This window comes from Euprymna scolopes, chromosome 23 (assembly GCF_053919585.1).
Source record: "Euprymna scolopes isolate OS-2025 chromosome 23, ASM5391958v1, whole genome shotgun sequence".
Taxonomy (NCBI): Eukaryota; Metazoa; Mollusca; class Cephalopoda; order Sepiida; family Sepiolidae; genus Euprymna; species Euprymna scolopes.
In genome coordinates this window covers 56,367,952-56,390,096 of record NC_136504.1, presented here as the reverse complement: position 1 = coordinate 56,390,096, position 22,145 = coordinate 56,367,952, and the positions used below count along the sequence as shown (strand labels likewise).

At 34.1% G+C, this 22,145-nt stretch overlaps 1 protein-coding gene and 1 long non-coding RNA gene across 2 annotated transcripts in view; both read right to left on the bottom strand.

Annotated features, from left to right (window-relative positions):
* Window positions 1-632: 632 nt before the first annotated feature.
* On the bottom strand, window positions 633-6,209 carry LOC145245702 (uncharacterized). Its single transcript, XR_013863015.1, has 3 exons — window positions 6,147-6,209; window positions 4,437-4,500; window positions 633-1,254 (listed from the first exon to the last, which is right to left on the bottom strand). It is a non-coding gene; the product is annotated as an uncharacterized LOC145245702 (long non-coding RNA).
* Window positions 6,210-7,400: 1,191 nt separating this feature from the next.
* Window positions 7,401-22,145, bottom strand: part of LOC145245616 (uncharacterized) — a 125,553-nt gene continuing 110,808 nt past the window's right edge. The window contains exons 16-18 of the mRNA XM_080107184.1: window positions 16,593-16,640; window positions 11,147-11,199; window positions 7,401-7,430 (exon numbers count right to left, since the gene is read on the bottom strand). Of these exons, the coding sequence (XP_079963310.1) occupies window positions 7,401-7,430; window positions 11,147-11,199; window positions 16,593-16,640 (131 nt within the window). The remainder of the gene's footprint in view (window positions 7,431-11,146; window positions 11,200-16,592; window positions 16,641-22,145) is intronic.

Here is a 22,145-nt window from a genome sequence, read left to right as displayed (position 1 = left end):
TTGAGACACGCCAACGTTAATACTGTGAGCTTCGGATTTCTGCCTATCAATGACGTCCTTTAATAAACCTTTATGAGAAAATGCGTTTGATAGTTGAGAGGACGTTTGCAGCTATTCCGTTGCTGAAAATCTGGTGACGTAGATCCTTGTGCCAAACACTATCAAATATCTTAGATATGTCAAGAGCTATTGTTCTAGAAACGAGGTTACCGTCAATAGATTCATTGATCCTGTGTGGTATTACCGTCAGCACATTAGGTGCTGATCCCGCAGAAAGGAAACCATATTCCGTTCAGGGAAAGTTGTTAGAAAATTATCTTAAAGATTTGCAAATTGTCCATCCGCATCGGGAACCCGGATGGATTGATACTTAAAATGATTGCCAGGAAGAAGCTGCTGCTCATCTTGAAGATATTACTATGAGTAATTTGTTCACACTGCAAAGCAGGTGCATCTCACATTCCTTCTACACAGGAAATATTAATGAAAACTCAGATGAGTTCTTATTTATTTATTAATTTATTTTACTTTGACGTCTTCAAAACGAGTTATTAGCTGTTACTAATTGTTGATGGCAAAAGAAACAAACAAAATAAACAAAGTGCAAAAAAGAAAAAACAACACGTACAGAATCAAGTTTGCATGCGTTTATTTAAAATAATATTTAACAGTGAATACACTTAAGAAGAAATAAACTTTACTAAGTAGAGTATATCAAAAATATTTCTCGACCCAAAATTTTGTTTTTTTAATTATTATCTCAACGTAAGTATGTGCCATATTACTTTTAATAAAGTTTAATAATTCAAATTTATTCCAAGTTTGCATGAATCACTTAATAATTCGCTATTTACGGAACATACTTTAAAGATGTCGCCATGAAAATAGTCCAAATCAATTGGGATTATTTTTCATGTAGTCACTTTTAATCGTTTATATCCACCGAAGAATCATCGCTCGAATATATAATTAAAGATGTTCCAAGGGCGCGTATTCTGCAAACAGTTACGACATATTGATACGAGACGTCGTATTCTGCAAACAGAATAATTCATAATAGTTAATAATTAGTTAATAATTAGCTAATAGTTCATAGCCATGGACCACGTGAAATGGATTGCCGTCGTGTTTACTCCTAAAGTTCCTTAACGTAGAATCCGCTCAACTTGAAATGTGTTTTTAAATATATTAATTTTGTATGTGTTTTCTTCTGTCCTTAATCTCGTCGTTTTTTTTTTCTTGGTAGGATTTCATCTGAAATTATATTTTAAAAAGATATTTAGGTATTAAATCATATATAAAAACTGAAGCCATATAAAAATGATAAGCAAGAGTTATTTCCCCCTGCAATCACTACTTTTTGACTTATGTAAAAAAGTATTAGTCATAACTTTTTGTCAGAATAATTGTAAAACTAATGAGTTTACTGTGCTGAAAGATAAGAAGAGTGGAAGTGACCGCCATCCTGCTGAGATATTCCAGCGTAAAATAACTCCTCCTCCTCCTCCTCCTCCTCTTCCTCCTCCTCCTCCTCCTCCTCCTCCTCCTACTCCTACGGGTCCAAATCGCTCGCAATGCCTTAATTGTCAAACAGCCATTTGTAAGACGTAAAGATTGCATGCTCACTTTTTTTTTTACAGAGCTTTTGTAGTTTTCAGTAAATCGCACGCGTGAATATCGACCCGTTTTGGAAGACGAGATACAAAGGATTGAATCGTATAAAAAGCTAAATTCTTAGTACAGACAAAAATAATAAGCAATAGTTATCTCCCCTTGTTAACATTGCTACAAGTAATAATTTAAACTTCCAATAATCACAAGTTTTATCAGATTTTGGGAAACAAAGGACTAATGAGTGTGTGGGGTTAATAAGTAGGCGAGGAAGAAGTATAACGGCCACCTTTATTCGACACATTGTCACTGTTATTATTATAAGACTGGGAAGCGGACGGTATAAATTTTCACTCACTGGCCTCAAGGCAACTACAACGCAATGTATGTGCAGTGACTATTTACAAGACGTCAAAGGTACATGTTCAGCGTTCGTGTTTATGTACCTTCCGGTATATCGCATGCGTGGAAACCGTCCGTTTTAAAAGAAGAAATAAAATGATGGTGGGGGCAGAGGCAATGAACAATTATTCAGAGAAAGAACTGCGATGATATCAGGACTTGGATTGACAATTTGTCTTCAATTTATATAAAAGGAACTTTGTATCTGTGTGTGAGTTTGTTACCCATGAACTTTGAAACGGCTGGATCGATTTTTATGAAATTTCACACAAATGTACTTCATTTATCTGGCAGTGTTCTTCGATAGATTTTATATTGGAATGTTTTCTAAAATCGAAAAACTCCATTGAAACAAGGAACATGCGATTTTAACCAAAGTTTACACTTTACACAGCCTAACATCACAAGTGCGTTTGAGAAATGTTATTACTACACAAGTAGAAAGGCCTGACATATGAAATCAAGAGTAGGTTCTTTTATATGACATAAGCGCGTTCGAAATTAATTTTTCTGTTTAAAAGCACAATAGAACCATGGTACTTGACTTTTTATTTTAAATTTAAATTCAAGCCATTATAACCGCACAGGTAGAAAGGCCCGACATATAAAATAATAGTAGGTTCTTTGATATGACAGGACGCGTTTGGAATGAATGTTTTCACCCTAGAAAAGATGACATGACTCCATTTCTATTTGATGAAAACCGTTTTGGTTTTCTTTTTTTCCTTTTTTTTTTTTTTGCTGTTGCATACTAGTTGGCCAGCTATGTGCAAAGACAAAGATCGATTGGAGCTTTCTATTATGTCTGTCAGTGACACAATGTTCAATGAGCTTATGCTCTGTACCGATCCAAATTATGACAACAGGACCATTGTCAACACCGTCAAAATGCAAATTCGGACGTTTCAACGCTTGACGGAACAACTCAACGACGTTTCCGGTCACAGTTATGGTCTTTGGTGTGGTTTCAAGTGAGGGCCACATCATGCTACCAGACATGTTCGAAGTCGGCTTGAAAGTCAACACAAAAGTGTATCTGGGTGTGCTGAAGAGTGTTGAGATGTCCTAATGCAATCATGTAACTATTGACAGACCAATTGGGTGTGGTAGTAGGACTCGGCGCCGGGTCACAAGTCCAAGGAGACCCAGACTTGACTTCAGAAGGAATGTTACGACTTTGTACCCTTTTCTCACTGGGCCTCTCCTCTTCCGACCTAAACCCGTTAGACTACTTCCTTTGGTCATACTCCGAGAACATCACCATCATGACCTCTCACAGCACCAAAGCCAGCCTAATCGCCGCCATCCATCGAGTATTAACCGAGGTCCCACTGGCGCTTGTGGAAAAGGCACGGTTCAAGTTCCGGACGCTTATCGAAGCGGTGATTGATGCTGACAGCGGCTACATTGAATAGATGTCAGCTCTACTCCATAATCAAGTTACCTGAATTGATTTTTTTAATAAAAGTTTTAAAATAAAGTTGTAATGTTGTTTTATTTAGGGTGACAATTGTATCGTTCCACCCTGTAAATAACAAATACTTTTATAAAATCAATAATAAGTTCTCTACAGTGCAATGTAGACAACAATGTGTTGTAGACTAAGTCACTGCGGGAAAGCTTTCTTCCAGTGCACCGCAATAGGTCTCGAACTAGAGCAGTCAATCAATTTGATTGAAAACTGACGATTTCACCGATTTTGATGACAATAAAAATACGGGAGTGTGAAACATTCGTTGATCGACATTTAATCCCGGGTAACGTTGGGTCTCCCTACTAATGTTTTGATATTTGTGAAAAACGATAATTTTTTTTTTCTAATTTGATGGATATTATTCAATTCTCTGAATCGTGATAAGTTAATCTTTTTAATTAGCATATTAAAGGAATACAATATTGGCGTAATGAGGTCGTCCCAAAAATAAAACATCCTATTTTCTTTACTCAAAAAGTTGAAGAACTTCGAAGACGGGAGTGGTATCATTAAAACAAGCGACTATTTCTACTCCAGATTTATTTTTCCATATAGTCACCACCATTCTCCATGCATTTTTGCTACTGATGAACGATGGCGTTGTCCCAAAAATAAAGCCTCTTATTTTTTTACTCTAAAAGTTGAAGACCTACGAAGACAGGAGTTATAATATTAAGACAATCATCAGACCGTTAATAACAGCAATGGAGAGATGAAACTTTCAGGTTATGAATGCAGAAGTTCAATCAACATAACAATGCAATTTGCAATCTCATGTGATCTATTCGAGCGGAATAAAAAAGAATAGGAGGTATTACTTTTGGAACACCCCTCGTACAAAAGGAATAACGGAATAATAAAAAGTTGCAACAGCAAAAGTGCTTCCTCGCTGATATTGATGACGGAATGTGCATTTTCAAATTATCAAATGAAAAAAAAATATATTTACCTTGTATGTCTGGATTTACTTGAAGATAAGAAACACATTGGTTGCAGTTAAGGTATATACTTAACTGCAAAATAAAAAGATAAAAGAATATTTGTAAAATGTATTTATTCAATCTGTTCTCTCTTTCTCTTTTTTTTCTCTATTTTCTTATATTGTTTTAGCTAGGAATGAGGCATCCTATCGGGTGCCCGAAATTCACGCGTGATCTCATACATTCCAAACGCGAGTTCTTTTCAAGATCTTACTGTCCCTTTAAGTGCAATTGTTTATACCTCTCTTCCATTTAGTTCACGGAGTATATTTGTCAGGTAGTTTTTTTTTTAAATTCTTTTTCACGGGTTCGGTTTCTCTTACAATTACTCAAATGATGGTGATCTTCCTAAGATTCCAATTTCTTTTCATGCTATGCATAAGACCTAAGTATTTCGTTATCTTTTCCCTCTCAGCTTCGTTTTAACTCAGCATCATTGGGGATGCTAGCTTCTACTAAAATCGCTTCTATCTCCTTCGTGTCCGATATCACTTAATATTACTTATGTCAGGTTTAATATCACCGTTTTCTAGATACCTTAATTTTCTATGAAACCGATATAAACAAAGACTAAAGAGAGCCCGACATGGGAGAGCAGACATTGCTCTCCCTTGATTTTGAATTTGAATCCGACGATACTTTTTCTGACTTTCTGTGACACAAATATAAATATATGTTATGCTCTTATTTTGATATTTTCTTTATAAGCGAGCACTCTACTGAAGTTCTCTCCCACGAACTTTGTCTAGGTTTATTTAACCCTTATTGAATTTATAATGTAATAAAGTTCCGGCACTGTTTTACAATTTGTCACTGCGCAGAGGGAGACAACTCTCATTTACTAAAAGATTTGTTCATTTTTTTTCATCTTCTAATTTAGGACGCGATATTTTTTAAAATCAAAACGTTTAAAAAAAGAAAGCTGCGCCGAATTTGTTTTAATGTAACAAAGTTAATCATACAAAATGTAGTTTTTACGCGACTATTAATAGAAAACCAACGAACCCACGATATTTTCATTAGATGCAAATATTAAAAAAGAAGTTCGCCAACTTTTTCCTTTTCTTAATTAAATAGTAAATGCTATGGTAAGGTTATTATTGTGGTGGCACCCACTAATTTACATATGTGGATAATATTACACATAAATAGCAAGACCCGGTTAGTCTGCGTGTGTGTTAACCAGAAGCCACCGAAGGCCGAGCCGAGAGCAGATATGTTCTCCAGCCAAGACTCTCTTACCTGACAACCATTATGTAAATATACTTTTTCTAATACACTTCTTATTGATCTACCTTTGTTTTGTTGAGCCTTCATTTGTATTGCATTATACGTTATTTGGTTCAACCTGCAAACATAACAGTTGGCGACCAAGATGAACGTCAAACATAACAGTTATTAAGAAATTAGTCTTTAACCTTTAAAAACTGCCAAGAATGAAACTCTTTAATAAATAAGGATGAAACTTTTAAAGCTGCGGCGCCTTTTTATTTTTATTTTATTAAATCTTATAATATAAATAACACCAACATCTAGTTTTTAACATTACATGTAACTAATTTTCTCCTCCTATTCTTATATATTAAAGAAAGAATTAAGAGGAAGATTACGTTAATTTTCTAAAGCATTAAGAGTATTTTTTTCGTGGTTCAGTTTTTAATATTTCATATTTTATTTACCTTTAGGACAACTTGTTTGACTGCAAACGTCCACAAGACCGCACCGAACTGAAAAATATAAATAAAATCATTAGATTAAAAATAATTAGCAAAGATTGAAAAAGTAAACATAAAAATACGAATAAAATGTATACGGCTAGAGAGTGGGTTTTGATTCCTACTTAACCTTACGAATGTGCAAAGGGTAAAATGCAGTTTATATTGATGTACTGTTTGAAAATTACCGTAAGAAGTAAATAAATACCAGAGAAAATAAGGGAGTTTTCTGTTGTTCTTTTGGATTCCTCCAATTATTCAATTCATAGAGAAATAAAGATCAATATATTTATGACTGCCACATCATCACTGCAGCCATATTTACAACAAGGCTTCACCAATTACTTCAGGTTGACGACCATCAATTTTGTCGACGAAAAAAAATGTGGAGATTGAAATGTTCTGTTACAATGGATAATAACTGATATACATGTTTTGCGACATTTAATAATCTAAAAACCGGTTGACATGTCGTTATTCCCTAACAATCTTACTTTGTCGTGCTTATCAATTAACGTCCACATTTATCCAGTTAGATATACGCGCAAACATCGCTACAAATTACTGTTAGCGAGTAAATCAAATTCGAGAGCAAATAATGAAGTTACTTGCTATTTTTACTAAGGATTTCTAATTTTCCAGCCACAAAGAGAATAAAGAATAAAAGAACAACTTCTCTAATATTCGTTTGATTTCTCTATCGACGCGTTGCTAATCTTGATCGATAAGAATATCTAATATTCTTCATATTGATTCAAATCAATCGGGCATTGGTTCTATCTTGCCCCACAACACCCTCGCAAAATAGCCTATAGCCATATACAATCGGTTCACCAAATCTTTGCGAGAGAAATGACGCACGACCAACTATTTCCGAAGCTGGCACGGCTTGGGGCTGTCCAGAAAGGCAAGGAAATTATTTGAGGTAGGTAAATAGATGGAAAGAAAAATCCTGTTGATTTTTTTTTCAAGGTTCGTCAAATCAACGTTCAATTAGCCAATTTCAGTACACTTCTAATCAATCGCTCACGGGTTCTATCCAACTCGACCGCAAACTTACCAAATACCCACAAAACATATGTCATTGAAAAAGACATTTTTTTTTAGTTAGATAAAAAGAAAGTCGACACTTCGATATCCTGTTTTTTTTCCTTTGTGTTTTCCAACTGCTTTTTCCTCTCACACACGTGGTCGCTGATTTTTATTTTCAGACCAGTCTTAAACATGCCAAAATTCATGAAGTTGGATCTGAAAATAAGTAAAAAACAAAACAAATAAATAAACAAAAATCATTTTAATTAGAAAATTTAGAAAACCGATTAATATTACAATGAAAAAAAAAACCAACAAAAACAAACAGAGATATCACTGTTAAATATTGACCGACCAATGCCGAAAGATGTGCTAGTCAACGGTTATTGCAATAGTTATTATTATTTGTAAAAATAGAATGTCAGAAAAAAATGTTATCATAGCGAAATAACTATTTTCAGATAAAAGTATTGTATTAAAATGTTTTAATAGAAAAGAATGCCAGAACACAAACAATAATTCAAAAATAGGTCTCACCTCTAGACTATGACGTCGTTTGATGTAGAGGTTACTTAAGATGACGTGGGATCTTAGGAGAACTCAAGATTAGACGACCACAACGCCAGACGGTCATAGACGAGCGCACGCATACACACACACGTCATATAGATGATTGTGATGCGCACATGATGATTGCAACGTCTTGTCAGACGAGTGCCACTCCCTCAGACATTTAAAATTCATGAGCCCAAATGCCTGAGGAAGTATCTATACAAAGATGATGTTACAGAGTCTTAGCTTTGTACGACAACTAAGTCTCTCTCTCTCGGTTCAAAATGTTGAGATCCAGCAACAAGCAAGAGCAAGATAGCCAGCAAGAAATTAAACTGCAGACCAGCTTAATGCGGGTACTGGTCTCCCGCTTTATGTTTTTTTTAAATCAGAGATTTGCTTCTCCTAGAAAGGTTGCCTTCACCACGGCTTACGGGAGCCCTCTCCACCCCAATACACATATACACACACACAAATATACACGGTGCTAGTTGGCCGTTGACCCAGAAAAAGAGTTCATTCGCCCTTTGGAAGGTCTTGTTTTTAATCCTCCAGGGAGACTAGCCGCCCTCCTCACCAAACAAGTCTGGTGGGGGAACCAGTTTAGTCGCCGGTGACCCGACCATGAGGCAGGTAGTACTGGGTTACATGGTACCAGTAACATATGACATGACCTGACACACGATGCGCATATACACACGGATATACACTCTCATACAAACTAATCATTGGAAGGCACAAGTATACATAATATATAACCTTGACAATATTAAAGTCATTATACACTGAACAACTACTTGCACTTTAATTTCTTGTTCTCTCTCAGCAGAGGAGAAATACTTCACAACTGAGACAATTTTTAATTTTTGTTCCTTTTCTCTACCTTAAAAAACAAACTGGTGTCTAACTCTGTAACGTGGGAAGGCATAGTAAATAGGAACTACTTATGCATTCTGGTATTAAAGACTAACTGTCCCTACTCGGTAATGCTCGGTAGTGTAATAACTAGGGCTATGACAAGAGAATATTATTTTCACTGTTTTGACTCTCGAGTATAAATCAATTTCTTATATGTTTTTAGATAGAGTGATGTGGTTCTCGATTGATTAACTGTGTAGAATATATACCCGAGAGTCAAAACAATGATAAGTATATTCTCTTGTCGTAGCTCTAATAATAACTTGCAATGTTTGTTTTTCGTTTTTTTTTTTACTACACAACATTTTGAATAGAGCAATTTGATCACGCCTTTAAAAACTTTAAAAACTTCTATGAGCTTAATTAGAAAATTTAAAAACCGAATAATGTTATATGATTTTTATTAAATTATATAATTTTTATTAAATCATTAAAATCAGTTTTTTCTGATACTTTCATTGTAAAAATAACTCCTTCATAGATAACTTAATGGTTTTTCTCTTTATATATTGATTGTATTAACCTGAGATGCTAGCTCCTCGCTGAGAGAGCAAAGATATTATATAAGTTTCCAGACTTTTTTTTTTTGTATGGTGGCCACTTGTATTGACAGAACACGCATGAACGGCATAATGACGTTGACATACCGGTTCCCGTCTGATCACCGAGGTTAAGCAACGATGATTCTGACCAGTACCAGACGTGTGACCATTTGGAACTTCCAGGTGCTCTATGTTATCTCCGCTTATCTCGGAATTGTTTCCAGTCGTCCTGGACTTGATTTTGCCACTGGATGCTAGCAATGCCGAATAAGGAGAAGTGTGCTTGGGGATTGCGCAACCCTTGCTATACAACTACACACGAAGCTACCCCACACAGGGGGTATCCTTTGTCTTTTAAGACTGAACGGAGGCATCATCGACACATATGAAACTGTAGTCCCCTTCAAAGTAATCCCCTCCCGCTGCAATGCACTTGTTGTACTGTTCCAACAACTTCTGCAAGGCACCATGGAGCGTGTCAATAACCCTTGTCACACCCTCTTTCATCTCCTCAATTGTCTCATAACGTTTGCCTCTAAGGTTTTCATTGAGCTTAGGGAATAATCACAGATTAAATGGGGCAAGGTCTACAGTATAATGAGGGTAAGGAACTGTCTTGATGCCCATCTTGGTCAAATAGTCTGTGACAAAGATGGAGCACCCTTGACAAAAAAATAAATCGTAGGGTAATTGGATTGGAACGAAAGTGAAAATAAAAATTCCTGCAATCAAGAGGGAATTCTGCTTTTCTGACAGAGTTGATCGTTATTTTCCTTAATTGAAACGAAAATTGGCGAAAATTCGACTCCAGATTTTACCGAGAGCATTAAACATGAAAAGCAATATTTAGAATGAGAGTTCAATAGAGACGTTGTTTTAATTTGAATAAAATAATTAGTTTTAATTTGAATAAAATAAAATACGCACTTGATGTGTATTTTATTTTATTCAAATTAAAACAACGTTTCTATTGAACTCACATCCTTGACGTTATTCTCGCGTTACCTGCGCACCGTTCGAACATTTCAAAATACAACCGCCAGATACAACGCGCGGCTCTATACAGACTTCTTTTTCCAAATTTACCACATGGCAAGGAAGAAGTAAAAGAAAAAAGAAACAAAACAACACACTGAAGATGGAGTCTACCTCCGAAATATATTTGTTATACATTTCAAACAAGTAAAATATTTGTTTATTTTCCTAATATTACGTTGTGATTTGGTTTCAAGCGCACTTGATGCGTATTATATTTTAGGAAAAGTAATAGTTTATAATTTGTTTAAAGAGTGTGGCTAGGGAGTAGATTAGAGAATGGTCGCATCGAATCAGCAGAAAACGATATAAGACAGCGTTCAAAATCTAGTACGTGATGTACTTTTCTCCTCCTTACAAACTCCTTCTCACAGAAGAGATGATGAGAGTCTATCTCTGCTCTATCGTTATGTTCATGGTAAGTACTTGACTGAGACTCAATCTATACTCTTTTCTGCAAAACATTCACAACAAACACTCGTCCAGCTACAACCACTGTCAGTAATTTTCATTACCGTCTATCTGTGCCCAAATCTGAAAACATAAATTCCATAAGCAAAGCTTCTTTTTTTAAACTGTGATACTCTGTATCGCGGTCTGCGTTCCAGATGAATGCAACATGATTACGTTCAAGTCCAATATAAACAATTTTTTGTTGAGCCATTCTTTTAAATAATCAAATTCTACCCAATTTCTTCCACTACCGATCGTTGCACTGTAGTCATACTAACCACCTTACACTCATTAACTCCATATACTCGAGTGGCTTTCAGCTCTATATAGGTGGTGACTCTCTTGCACTAGCAATACAAACACAGAGTTATATTCGATATACTCAACAGAACGGAGGATTTACTGATGAAATGAACTTTTATATATACTTACCTCACCTTCTATTTGTGTTGGATACACAAGGCAGCCACTGCAGCATATCCTACCTGGAATATGATGAATATTAGTATTAATAAAGTTTATTATACATCTATTATAAAAAGGGGGGTTGCTTGTGTGTCTATTTCCGGTTAAAAGTAAAAAGACTCCATAACAAAGACCCAGAAAGTTGACACATCAGCGTTGCCCTAGATGAATAATATCTAAGAAAATAATTATTTATTCTTTGACCCAAAATTAGCACAGATTTCGTCTAGGAGGGGGAGGGGTCTGTTTTCCAGCCCTTTTATGCATTAACTAAAATGAAGTAAATTTGATTATTTTATCAAGGAATTAATATCCGTATGTTGGCTCATTCCAATTGGAAATATGACGATGGGTTGTCTGTGTTTATGTCTATCTATGTGTGTATTTCCAAAGAAAATGAGTTAAGCAAAGGAGAAAAAGACGGTGGGGTGGGAGAGAGGGGAGACAGGAGAGAGAGAACGGTAGAGAGAAAAAAGAAACTGATGGAGAGACCAATAGAGGAGGAATAGAAAGAGATAAGTTTTTCTCCTGGGCAACGCCGGATAAGCAGTTAGTATATAAAATAATTTAGTAAATTCAGAGAGGAGTTTTTTTTTCATAACATCTTGAATTAATTATTTTAAAAAATGTGTGTTTTGAAATGGGCGGAAACAATTGTATGAATAAAGATGGTTTTACAAGTAATCTCGAACATTTAAGAACATTTCGAGCTCGAGTAATGTGATAACTGTTGGGCTATTAAACTGTTTTTTTTTTTATGAATTTAAAAGAATTTAAATTATGCACACATACGTTAGTGATGTACGTTAGTGATGTGACGGTTTAAATACTTTTCCCGTTCCGGTGTAATTTTCGATTCTGTTCTGAATTCCTTATTCCAATGCAATTACCGATTCAGATTCTGATACTTCTAAAATATCTGAATATTTTGTTATAAAGTTGACGCTTTTGTTTTTAATCGTAAAAGTAAAAGCACCATGTGCATATATTTTCGCAAATGTACAACCCCACCTACGAGGCTTTATGTATAGATTTTAGTTTTACTTGTAATTGAAATTCACTAAGTAGTACTTATCTTAAATACCATCGATAAGAAAATAGAATTTTAATAAAAACAAAAATTTTCTTTTTAATTTTATCAGAACAAAAAATAAATAAATAAATAAAATAAATGATAATCAAAATAATTGTTTTTAGCATCGGAAAGTAGACGCAGTATTTTCCGATTCCGATATGCAGAAAGGTTCCTATTTTTTGATTCCTAATTCCGAGTCTGATTCTGATTAATTGTCCAAACACTTCCATCAGTTTGTTTACAAACATATAGTTGGCTTCCATTAATCGCTTAAATACGCGTCAGGTGAAAATATATTTATAAAGTGATCAACCTATATATATATATATATATATATATATATATATATATATATATATATATATATATATGATAAGTTTGTTTTTTTGTTTTGTTTTTTGGAAAAAGAATTCCAGCAGAGTGCTCAATTAAAAGGAAAATCCAAATTTTAAGAGCGTATTTATATTTTGTGTACAGAAAGTTGTTAGTTGAGACAGATCATTGGTACCGTCGGTTTCAAGCCCGATAACAAGGCCCGTTTAAGGTATCCTTATCAAGCTCTCTTCAGCCAATATTCGTCTATCTTATATCCGGAAGTGTGAAGTATATATACCTCGCGAATTCACGTTCAAATCTCGTTTTGTTTAACCCCCCCTTTTTTATATATATATCGGATAATGTAATACCTAATTTTAAACTTTGAATTATTTAAATTTAAGATCTAATTTCGAAAAAAAATTTTCTTTATATAAATCGATTTTAATTTGAACCCAAATTAATTTTAAAATCTCTTTCCTTATGTATAAAAAACTTTAAAATCTGTATTGGTATCGGTTAAAAACTTAAATTCGTTTAATTATATCGAATTACGTTTAAAAATTTCCAAAAATACGTTTAAAGTTTAAAAAAAAAATATTTTTAATTATATCGAATCACGTTTAAAAATTTCGAAATACGTTTAAAAATTATTTAAAAAAAAACACACCAAATATATACACTTGTGCCCGATATTATTCATACCCCCCTTGAAAATTGAGTTTATTAGGTGTAACTTTTGTAAGAATTTATTGTTTACGTCCATATTGATACATATTCTTAATAAACCTCTTCTGATCATTTTCGTCATTTTAAAATCTCGGGATACTTGTAATAAAAGAAATATACAGCTATTTATAAAATCTGCAATGTTCAAAAATAATCATACCCCCTTATTTTTTCAGTATTAATCGAGTTTCTGACTGTTTGTTTTCTGTTTGATTCTTATTTTGAATGCTTTTATACAACCTTTGATTAATTTCATTTCGTTTTTTGCATTTTTCAGAAATTAAAATGATATCAACTGAAAACCAATAAAAGAATAAAAATTGTTAGAATGGGGAAGAAAAAAGAGCTTAGTAATGATCTTAGAACTAAAATTGTGAATTCACATAAGGATGGTTTAGGTTACAAGTCAATTTCCAAGAAATTTGAGGTCCCTAGAGGAACAGTACAGACCATCATCAAAAAATTCCAGAGCCACCACACAACAAACAACTTGATTGGTAGAGGAAGGAGAAGGAAACTGTCTGCTAGAGCCACCAGGAATATTGTAAGAAGTGTTAATGCAAATCCAACCACCACTAATAAGGACATTTTAGAAAATCTGGAGTCTTCTGGCATAAAAATATCAAGGCAAACATTGCAAAGGACTCTGCATGAAAATGGTCTGAAAGGAAGAAGACCAAGAAGGACTCCATTGCACACCGGAAAACACCTTGCAGCACGTCTAAAGTTTGCTAGGACCCATGTGAATTCTCCAGAGTCCGTTTTCTCAAGTATTTTGTGGACTGACGAAACAAAAATTGAATTGTTTGGCCATATGGATGCTTCTTACGTTTGAAGGAAGAAAGGAGAAGCTTACAACCCAAAGAACACCATACCCACGGTGAAACATGGTGGTGGTAGCCTAATGTTTTGGGGCTCCTTTTCGGCTAGTGGTCCAGGTAGTTTGGTCAAGATAGATGGAACCATGAAGAAGGAGCAATATTTGGAGATACTCCAGAAAAACATTAGACAGGATGCGGAGAAGCTCCATTTAGGACCAAACTGGGTCCTTCAACAGGATAATGATCCAAAACATACTGCCAAAATAGTCAAGAAATGGTTTGAGGATAATCAAATTAATGTTTTGAAATGGCCTAGCCAGAGTCCCGGCCTGAACCCTATCGAAAACCTCTGGCACATATTGAAAACTGAGGTTAAAAAGCGGAAACCTAGAAATTTGAGGGATTTGGAGAACTACTGCATTGAAGAATGGTCAAAAATCAGTGTTGATGCTTGTAAAAACCTTGTTGATAAATATCCCAAACGGTTACAGGCAGTTATTAAGAATAAAGGGCATGCTATTGACTATTAGTAAGAGAGGTATGAATAATTTTGAACTAGTGCCATTATTGTTTTTCTTTGTATAATGTTTCAAACTTGCATAATTTATTTATTTGTTGAGTTTAAATTAAATGCTTATGCTTGATTTATTGTTTGAAATCCCTTTAATATTGTCTACCTTCTGGTTTGAGCAATATTCTTATAGAAATCTCAAAGATCCGAGGGGGTATGAATAATATCGGGCACAAGTGTATATATATATATATATATATATATATATATATATATATATATATATATATATATATATATATATATATATATGTCGCCGGTTTCGAATCTATCGACTGGTATTAATCGTGACACTCTGCACTGAAGATTCCCGAAAGGATGAAACACTAGTGTCTGTAGGTATTTAATTATTATAATAAATAATTATGTCAGCCCCTTTAAGAAACTCGTTTTTATCGTTAAGCATTTTCAGTTGAATTAAAATGTCGGCCAATTTAGCTCTTATGCGTAGATCATCATATAATGATTAGATCCCTCTGACTGACATTAAAAGAAAATGTGTCGCTTTGTGACCGATTGTTTGCTCGCTTTCTGTCGCGTCGATTTATATAAACATTCTTATATCCTGAAATGTTTAATATTTCCAATTGTCTTTTGTTTTAATCCTTTGACCGATATTTCTGATCAATTTATATACACGGAATCGATTTGCGTGTGTGTAACTCATCGAATGTCTCTCTTCTCAGGGTCACCTGCCAAATATCCAACAACAAAAGTATCAAAAGTAAAAAAAAACTTAAAAAAAAAAACTTATATGCGCAGAAGAAACATAGACCCCCCCCCCCAAAAAAAAAATATGAACGTCGTATCCATTCCCCGTAAAGGTAAAAAGTATTTCAACATTATATACGAGGTGTTGTCAATAAGTTTCCAGACATTTATGTACAGTCATTTAAAATTGTCGTAGACTCTTGAAAATTCAGTATGTTATTGCTATACATTTAACAAGATGACTGATCAGTATTATATGATTTCAGGTTCAAATGAACAGCTACAACAGGAATTAGAATACGCCGTACTAAAGCCTGATTATCACAGCTAGTAATTTTCAAAAATTCAATCCAGGCGTGAGGACGCTTTAGAAGAACTATATTCAATAAAATCCTGTTTTAAACATGAAAACAGAAACGTATGGAATGCTTCAGACTGCTTTTGGACTATCTTGCATGAATCTAGCTTCAGTTCTTGAGTAGCATAAGAGATTCAAGAAATGTAGGGAGACTGTAAGGGATGATGAGAGGTGTGGGAGGAGCAAGGAGGTTTAATTGACTAAATAAAGAATTTTATGGATAAGGATAGTGGTGTATCTATAGAGATAATAAGTGCACAGTTTGATATCAGTGTGGAAACTGTACACACAATTATTCGCAAGAAACTGAAAATGCGGAAAATTTGCGTGAAGTTTATTGCAATAGTGCTCAGAGAAGATCGCAGGCTATTTGACTAAGATGGGAATCAAGACCTCATCCTCCCTATAATCTAAACCTTGCTCGATGTAACTTTTGGTTATTCCCTAAGCTCAAGGAAAATCCTTAGAAGCTGTCGTTATGAGATAATTGAGGAGATGAAAGAGGGTGTGTCGATGGTCATTGATACAGAGGATATCCATGGGGTCTCCCAGAAGTTGTTGGAACAATACAACAAGTGCATTGCAGCCGGAGGAGATTACTTCGAAAGGGATTAGAGTTTTATGTTTGTACCATCAATAAAATGCCCATACGAAAAATATCTGGAAACTTATTTAAGGTGCCTCATATCCCCCAAAAGCTCGCCTATCCCCGTGTAGGTAAAAGTAAAAAGGTATTGAAACATTAGATAACCCCCAAACGAGTTGATGTGCTTTAGGATAAAAAAAACCCAAACTAATATGAACATTTTATATCAATATCAAATAGCACTTACCATGCCATAAATGGAAAGGCAGCGAGCAACTTATGCATCGATGAATTCCTTAATAAAATAATGTAAAAAAAAAAAAAACTCCGTCAATCAATCATAAATGAGCTTCGGTTTGTGCTTGTAATTACTCCTAAAACTGACGCAACTTATCTTATATTGAACGGCTGCAGAGTTGAGAATAATCATGCTTTTAGCAGTTTATTTTGATTTTCAACCTTCTTGGAACAACATTTTCAACCTTCTGGGAACAAAATTATACTGAGTCGCAATTACAGTATCATATTAAAAACAAACAAACAAAAAAAGAAAACAAAAAGAACAAACAAAAAAAATGTTACTGCGCACGTGCGTATGTCTGACCAAATTTTGACTTCTGTCAAAATTCCAATTCTATTCTTTATAAATTATACACTTGAAAAATTAATAATTAAGTAAACGTTAATTTTGATGATATAAATTATTTTCAATGAAAATACAATTGAGAAAATAGCCCCAAACAATTCTTTATAAATTATACACTTCACAAATTAATAATTAAGTAAATGTTAATTTTGATGATATAAATTATTTTCAATGAAAATACAATTGAGAAAATAGCCCCAAACAATTCTTTATAAATTATACACTTCACAAATTAATAATTAAGTAAATGTTAATTTTGATGATATAAATTATTTTCAATGAAAATACAATTGAGAAAATAGTCCCAAATCATTTATATTAGACTAGCGGGTCCTGTGGAAATTCCACAGTGGTATCTTTCATATGTAATATATTACTGCTGAGCATTCTGTGGACGTTAAGCGACATTATTGTAACATTTTTGTTTAAACTGTAAAAATATTTATCTTAGTAATCTGGTTAATGTAGTGTCAGAATATATCTGGTTATTACGGTTTATCTCCAATATCCTTATGTAGTCTGTGACATATTTTCATTGTGTTGACGTCCGGCGCGAACGGAAACCCCACGATATCATTATGCCATCTTTAGACAGAATAGATACTATCCTTAGATCCTAGCCAGAAGACCAAGAATTTATATTTTAGTTTCATGTACGACCTAAAAGTGACATTATTAACAAAAATATATATATATATATTGCGTCTTCGGTGATCGAGAGATCCTATTTATTAAAAAGGAAGATAGAAGGTGATTACATACTACAAACATTAAATCGGTGTATCTGTATACTACTAATTTAACATTCGTCGTATATTATCACCTTCAATCTCCCAATCGAATAATTTATAATCTGGAAACTGTTACATACGTACGAACGTTAAAGGTACTACGGTATATAGATATATAGATTTGCCTTGTAATGTGTGATTTATCCGCCTTTTAAAAATGTTACGTTATTGTAAATATTAGCTGTGTGTAAAATAATAAGCGCTTACACATCTTGTTGATTCATGAAAGATACCGGAAATAACTAGAAGTTTGGTACTATATCTTAGTGCCCCGGTTGTGGTGGTTGTTATCCCCACCTCCACTTAGCACGGTGATTTGGCCATAGGCGGAGGGATACACCGAAATAAGCAACCAGAATGCAATCCCACGATTCCCTTTCTTTTCTCGATCTCTTTTTCGTCCGGACACCATGGAGTGAGCATGTCTTATTTTCCCTTTCTGTAAACGAGAGGGGGGCATCCCCTCTTCCGCAACGCTAGTTAAAGTTAGTTAGTTTTAAAGTGGTAATTGTGAAAATTAATTATGATCTGTAATTTGTTTTGTAATATATTGTGATATTTTTTAAAATAAAATAAAATAGCTAGGATCTTATATATTACCATTGTGTCGTGTGTTGTTTGTGCCTGTATTGAATATCTACCCTAGGGCAAAGGAAACGGCCCTGAAGACGAAGATTCCAACCATATCAAGCCCTCAAAGAACAAGACGTCATTCTGGGAGTAGAACGAGCCAGCTACACCCAACATCTCAGGTATTCATTTTCTCTTCACCTAGACAGAAAGACGTCTAATCGACAGATCTTCATACGCGGACCATTTCCAAGACATTTAATGTAACACGTGGGTCGGCCATACGCCAGTGACCGGCTTATAGGTTTACAGAAGCAATAAATTAAAAGTAAGTTTTTGTCTGATTTACCCATTGTATAACCGTGAAAATAATTTATGTTGCCAATAGTAACGTTTATCAGCAAATGCTAATTGAATTACACCCTGCAGGACACGTGGAAATTCCACGGATTGAAAGATATATTTAATCAACAAATATATTAATAAAGCTGATATTTTTCTGGATTAGCGTAAAAAAATTGTTTATTTTTTGTATACAGAAAAGCCAATAACGCACAACAAACATTGTTATATAGTTGTTTCATTATTGTTATTATTATTATTATTGTTGTTGTTGTTGTTATTATTATTCGTTGTTAGGAAGTCTTATTAAAAGTGAGTCTTAGAGAGTCTTATTAAGAGAGATGTTGCGTTCTGTGTTCGTGTTATGAAGAGATTCACATATATATAAAATGTTCATACTTAGAAGTGTAATAGAAGCTCTTGTGAGGAGACAGTGTTGAGACAGTCTTAGTGTTCACATTGTAGATATGAGATGTAAAGACATTGTGTATGTGAAGACATTTTAAAACACAGGATATATAAGACATATAATGACAATTTCACTTTACCTTTTGGTAGAATTACAACACAAAGACGATGTTTATAAAAACACATGACGCGTTTATTTCCATGGACTGGTCGGTGGTTTTCTTAGTCAGGAATTCAAAGTTTTACATTCTATGTTTCAAAGGTGACCGTCTCGCTTCCAGACGTTCGACTGTCCATCTCTGGACTCCAGACTGTCGTCTGTCGTCCTCAGACTCTCTCTGCTTAACTCTCAAGTTTCTAACTATATCGAGAACTTCCCATTTTCCATGACGTTATACACATATTAAAACATGTGTCTTCTTTCACGTGTTCTGGAAATGCGTGTCCAAAACTTTTTCCTTTGTTTACAAAAGGAATTTTAACCTATATTTCCAGTAACCTATATTTCCAATATGTTAAAAACATGTTTATTACATTATCCTATAGTTGCATTCTTCACTTCAATTTCATAACAGAATTGACAAATGCACATTCCTTTTCTTAAAACTATTTTATATCTAAGCTAAAAAATGGTTTGTTTTTACATTCCATTTTCTAATTCTCTCTCGTAATCTATTTCTCAACCTAAATTACGAGGTTCGAATTTCGTCTATTCTATTTCATGTTTACATTTAACTAAATCTCTCTATTTTTATACTTACATGAAAAGGGGACAGCCCTTATCATGTAACAACATGAGCTTGTTAACATTTCTATGAAAATAGTGGCTGTTGTATTTTAAATATAGAACTGACTCAAATGAGATAAATTAATACGTATTAGTAAATACTAAGAACGTAATATTGTGCTACATAGTTCAATACAAATAATAAAATTACATTATAAGAGGCAATCTTTAATTTACTCAATTGAAATTAAGCACCTCTAAGCAGACAAGTTTCTATTCTTTTTGCCTTGTTTCTTTCGAATGCTCCCTTTTCTCTGATTTCTTTCTTCGGTGAAAAACTGCTGCACGTCGAAATTACTACGAATTCCCTTGCCCACACCATTACAACAATGGTCATAAAGTATTATAATGATATTAAAAAACGAGGCTACATCCAAGGAAGGTCACTCTCATGTTCATATCCAGGGTTGCCAGATTGCAACCATTAGAAGCCATCAGAGATCAAGTGGTTTTCATAAACGAATAGCGCCGGCACTGGTCACCCAGAACAGTACAAAGAAAACGGCACTTCATAGAGCCATGTTTTCCCCCACAATTTGATTTATTCATATGTCTTTATTTATAAGTCAGTCACACGTGTTCTTGTTAAAATCTCGGAGTGTTACGTTACTCCCTCTCTTCCTTGTGTGGATTTTACTAAATTTTCACATCTGGAATTCATATCTTTAAGGTTAAAACATCAACAGAAAACTTAGATAACTCTATCTCTTTTGTAGGAATATTTCAGTCTTTTCGCTTACAATATACTAAGGTTTAAAAAGGAGCCTCTAATACTCGCGTGGCGTCAGTCACACGTGTTCTCGTTAAAGTCTCGAAGCATCACATTACCTCATCCTTCCTTATAAGGTGACAGTACCAGTATCAAGACGTAATTTTGAATACTGCATAACATGTATCACATCAATTCGCTAAAACTGTTCCAAAACGGTCAGGAAAGTATACTGAAAAAAAAGAAATAAAATGACATTGTGGATTAAAGAAAATACGTTTTAATAAACCTTTAAAATATACCTATTTACTTGCCTCCCCACGAGGGCAGAGATAGACACAAGGTACATTTTTAATGTGGGGAAAATCCAGCCCCCCCCCCAAAAAAAAAGATGTACTCTGGATAGGAACAAAAATAAAAATTATATCAGCCATAAAAGATTTCCCCGGGGACAGAAAAGGTTAAGTGTAGAACCAGAACAGATACTACACTGTGATCTTGGCACTTTAAACTGTAAGCCAACCTTAAATAATAAACAGAATACAGACTTTTATTAACTTTAATTCCTTTATGTATTTTTAATTTGTTTTGTTTGTTTACTTTTTAAATAAATCGATACAGTTATGACTTTTTCTTTGATCTCAAGGTATTAAAATGATTATAATTGATGTTATATTAGAAATAGAGATACAAAAGAAAGTAGACAAATCCAAGATGAAGAAAAACGGGGCAAAACTAATACTAAGATACTGACAAGAAAAATAGAATAATTGGTTTACCCTTGGTTATTATATTGTACCCAATATATACAGTAATAATTTCAAAAGTTAAAAAAATAATTCGGTGCCATCAGCGGTAATCGAACCCAAAACATATTCATCGCTTTAGCCTTCGGTATTTCCGCCTGAGCTATCGCTAGATGGACAAAACACGGTTGAAAACATTAAGCGACTTTAAGCTAAAAAAAGTATATGTGCGCATGCTCAGAAGTTAGTCGATTTACTCCAAGGTCAACTGTTTTCTTTTCTATTTTGACAGCTTAGCAGATATTTTACAGGTTAAAAACGGAATTGGAACTGATGTCGAGGTTTAAGTACTCTATATATTAAGTTTGAAGGATGTATACCAAATATTTGCTTAGAATGAGTGATTTATGCCAAATTAATGGTTGTGTATGGTTAAATTGTGCTCATTTTTGCAATTAATACGAATACTTATTAGTCTCTATTAATCCCAGAGTGTGCATCGAACACTTAGTTCGATGCAGCTTATCACACAAAAGGTTAATGCAAAATATCCGAAAAGTAGAATTGAAATAAGAATCCCTATAAACCCCTAATGATCCTTAACTGTGCATTAAACGAAAATCGTAATACTTAATTCTTTGCACCTCATCATGAAAAAGTCTATACAAAATTCCCACCAAACTGACCCAGTAGTTTCAGAGAAAAAGTAGAATGAACAGGCTAACACACACACACACACACACATACACACACACACACACACACACACACACACACACACACACATATATATATATATAT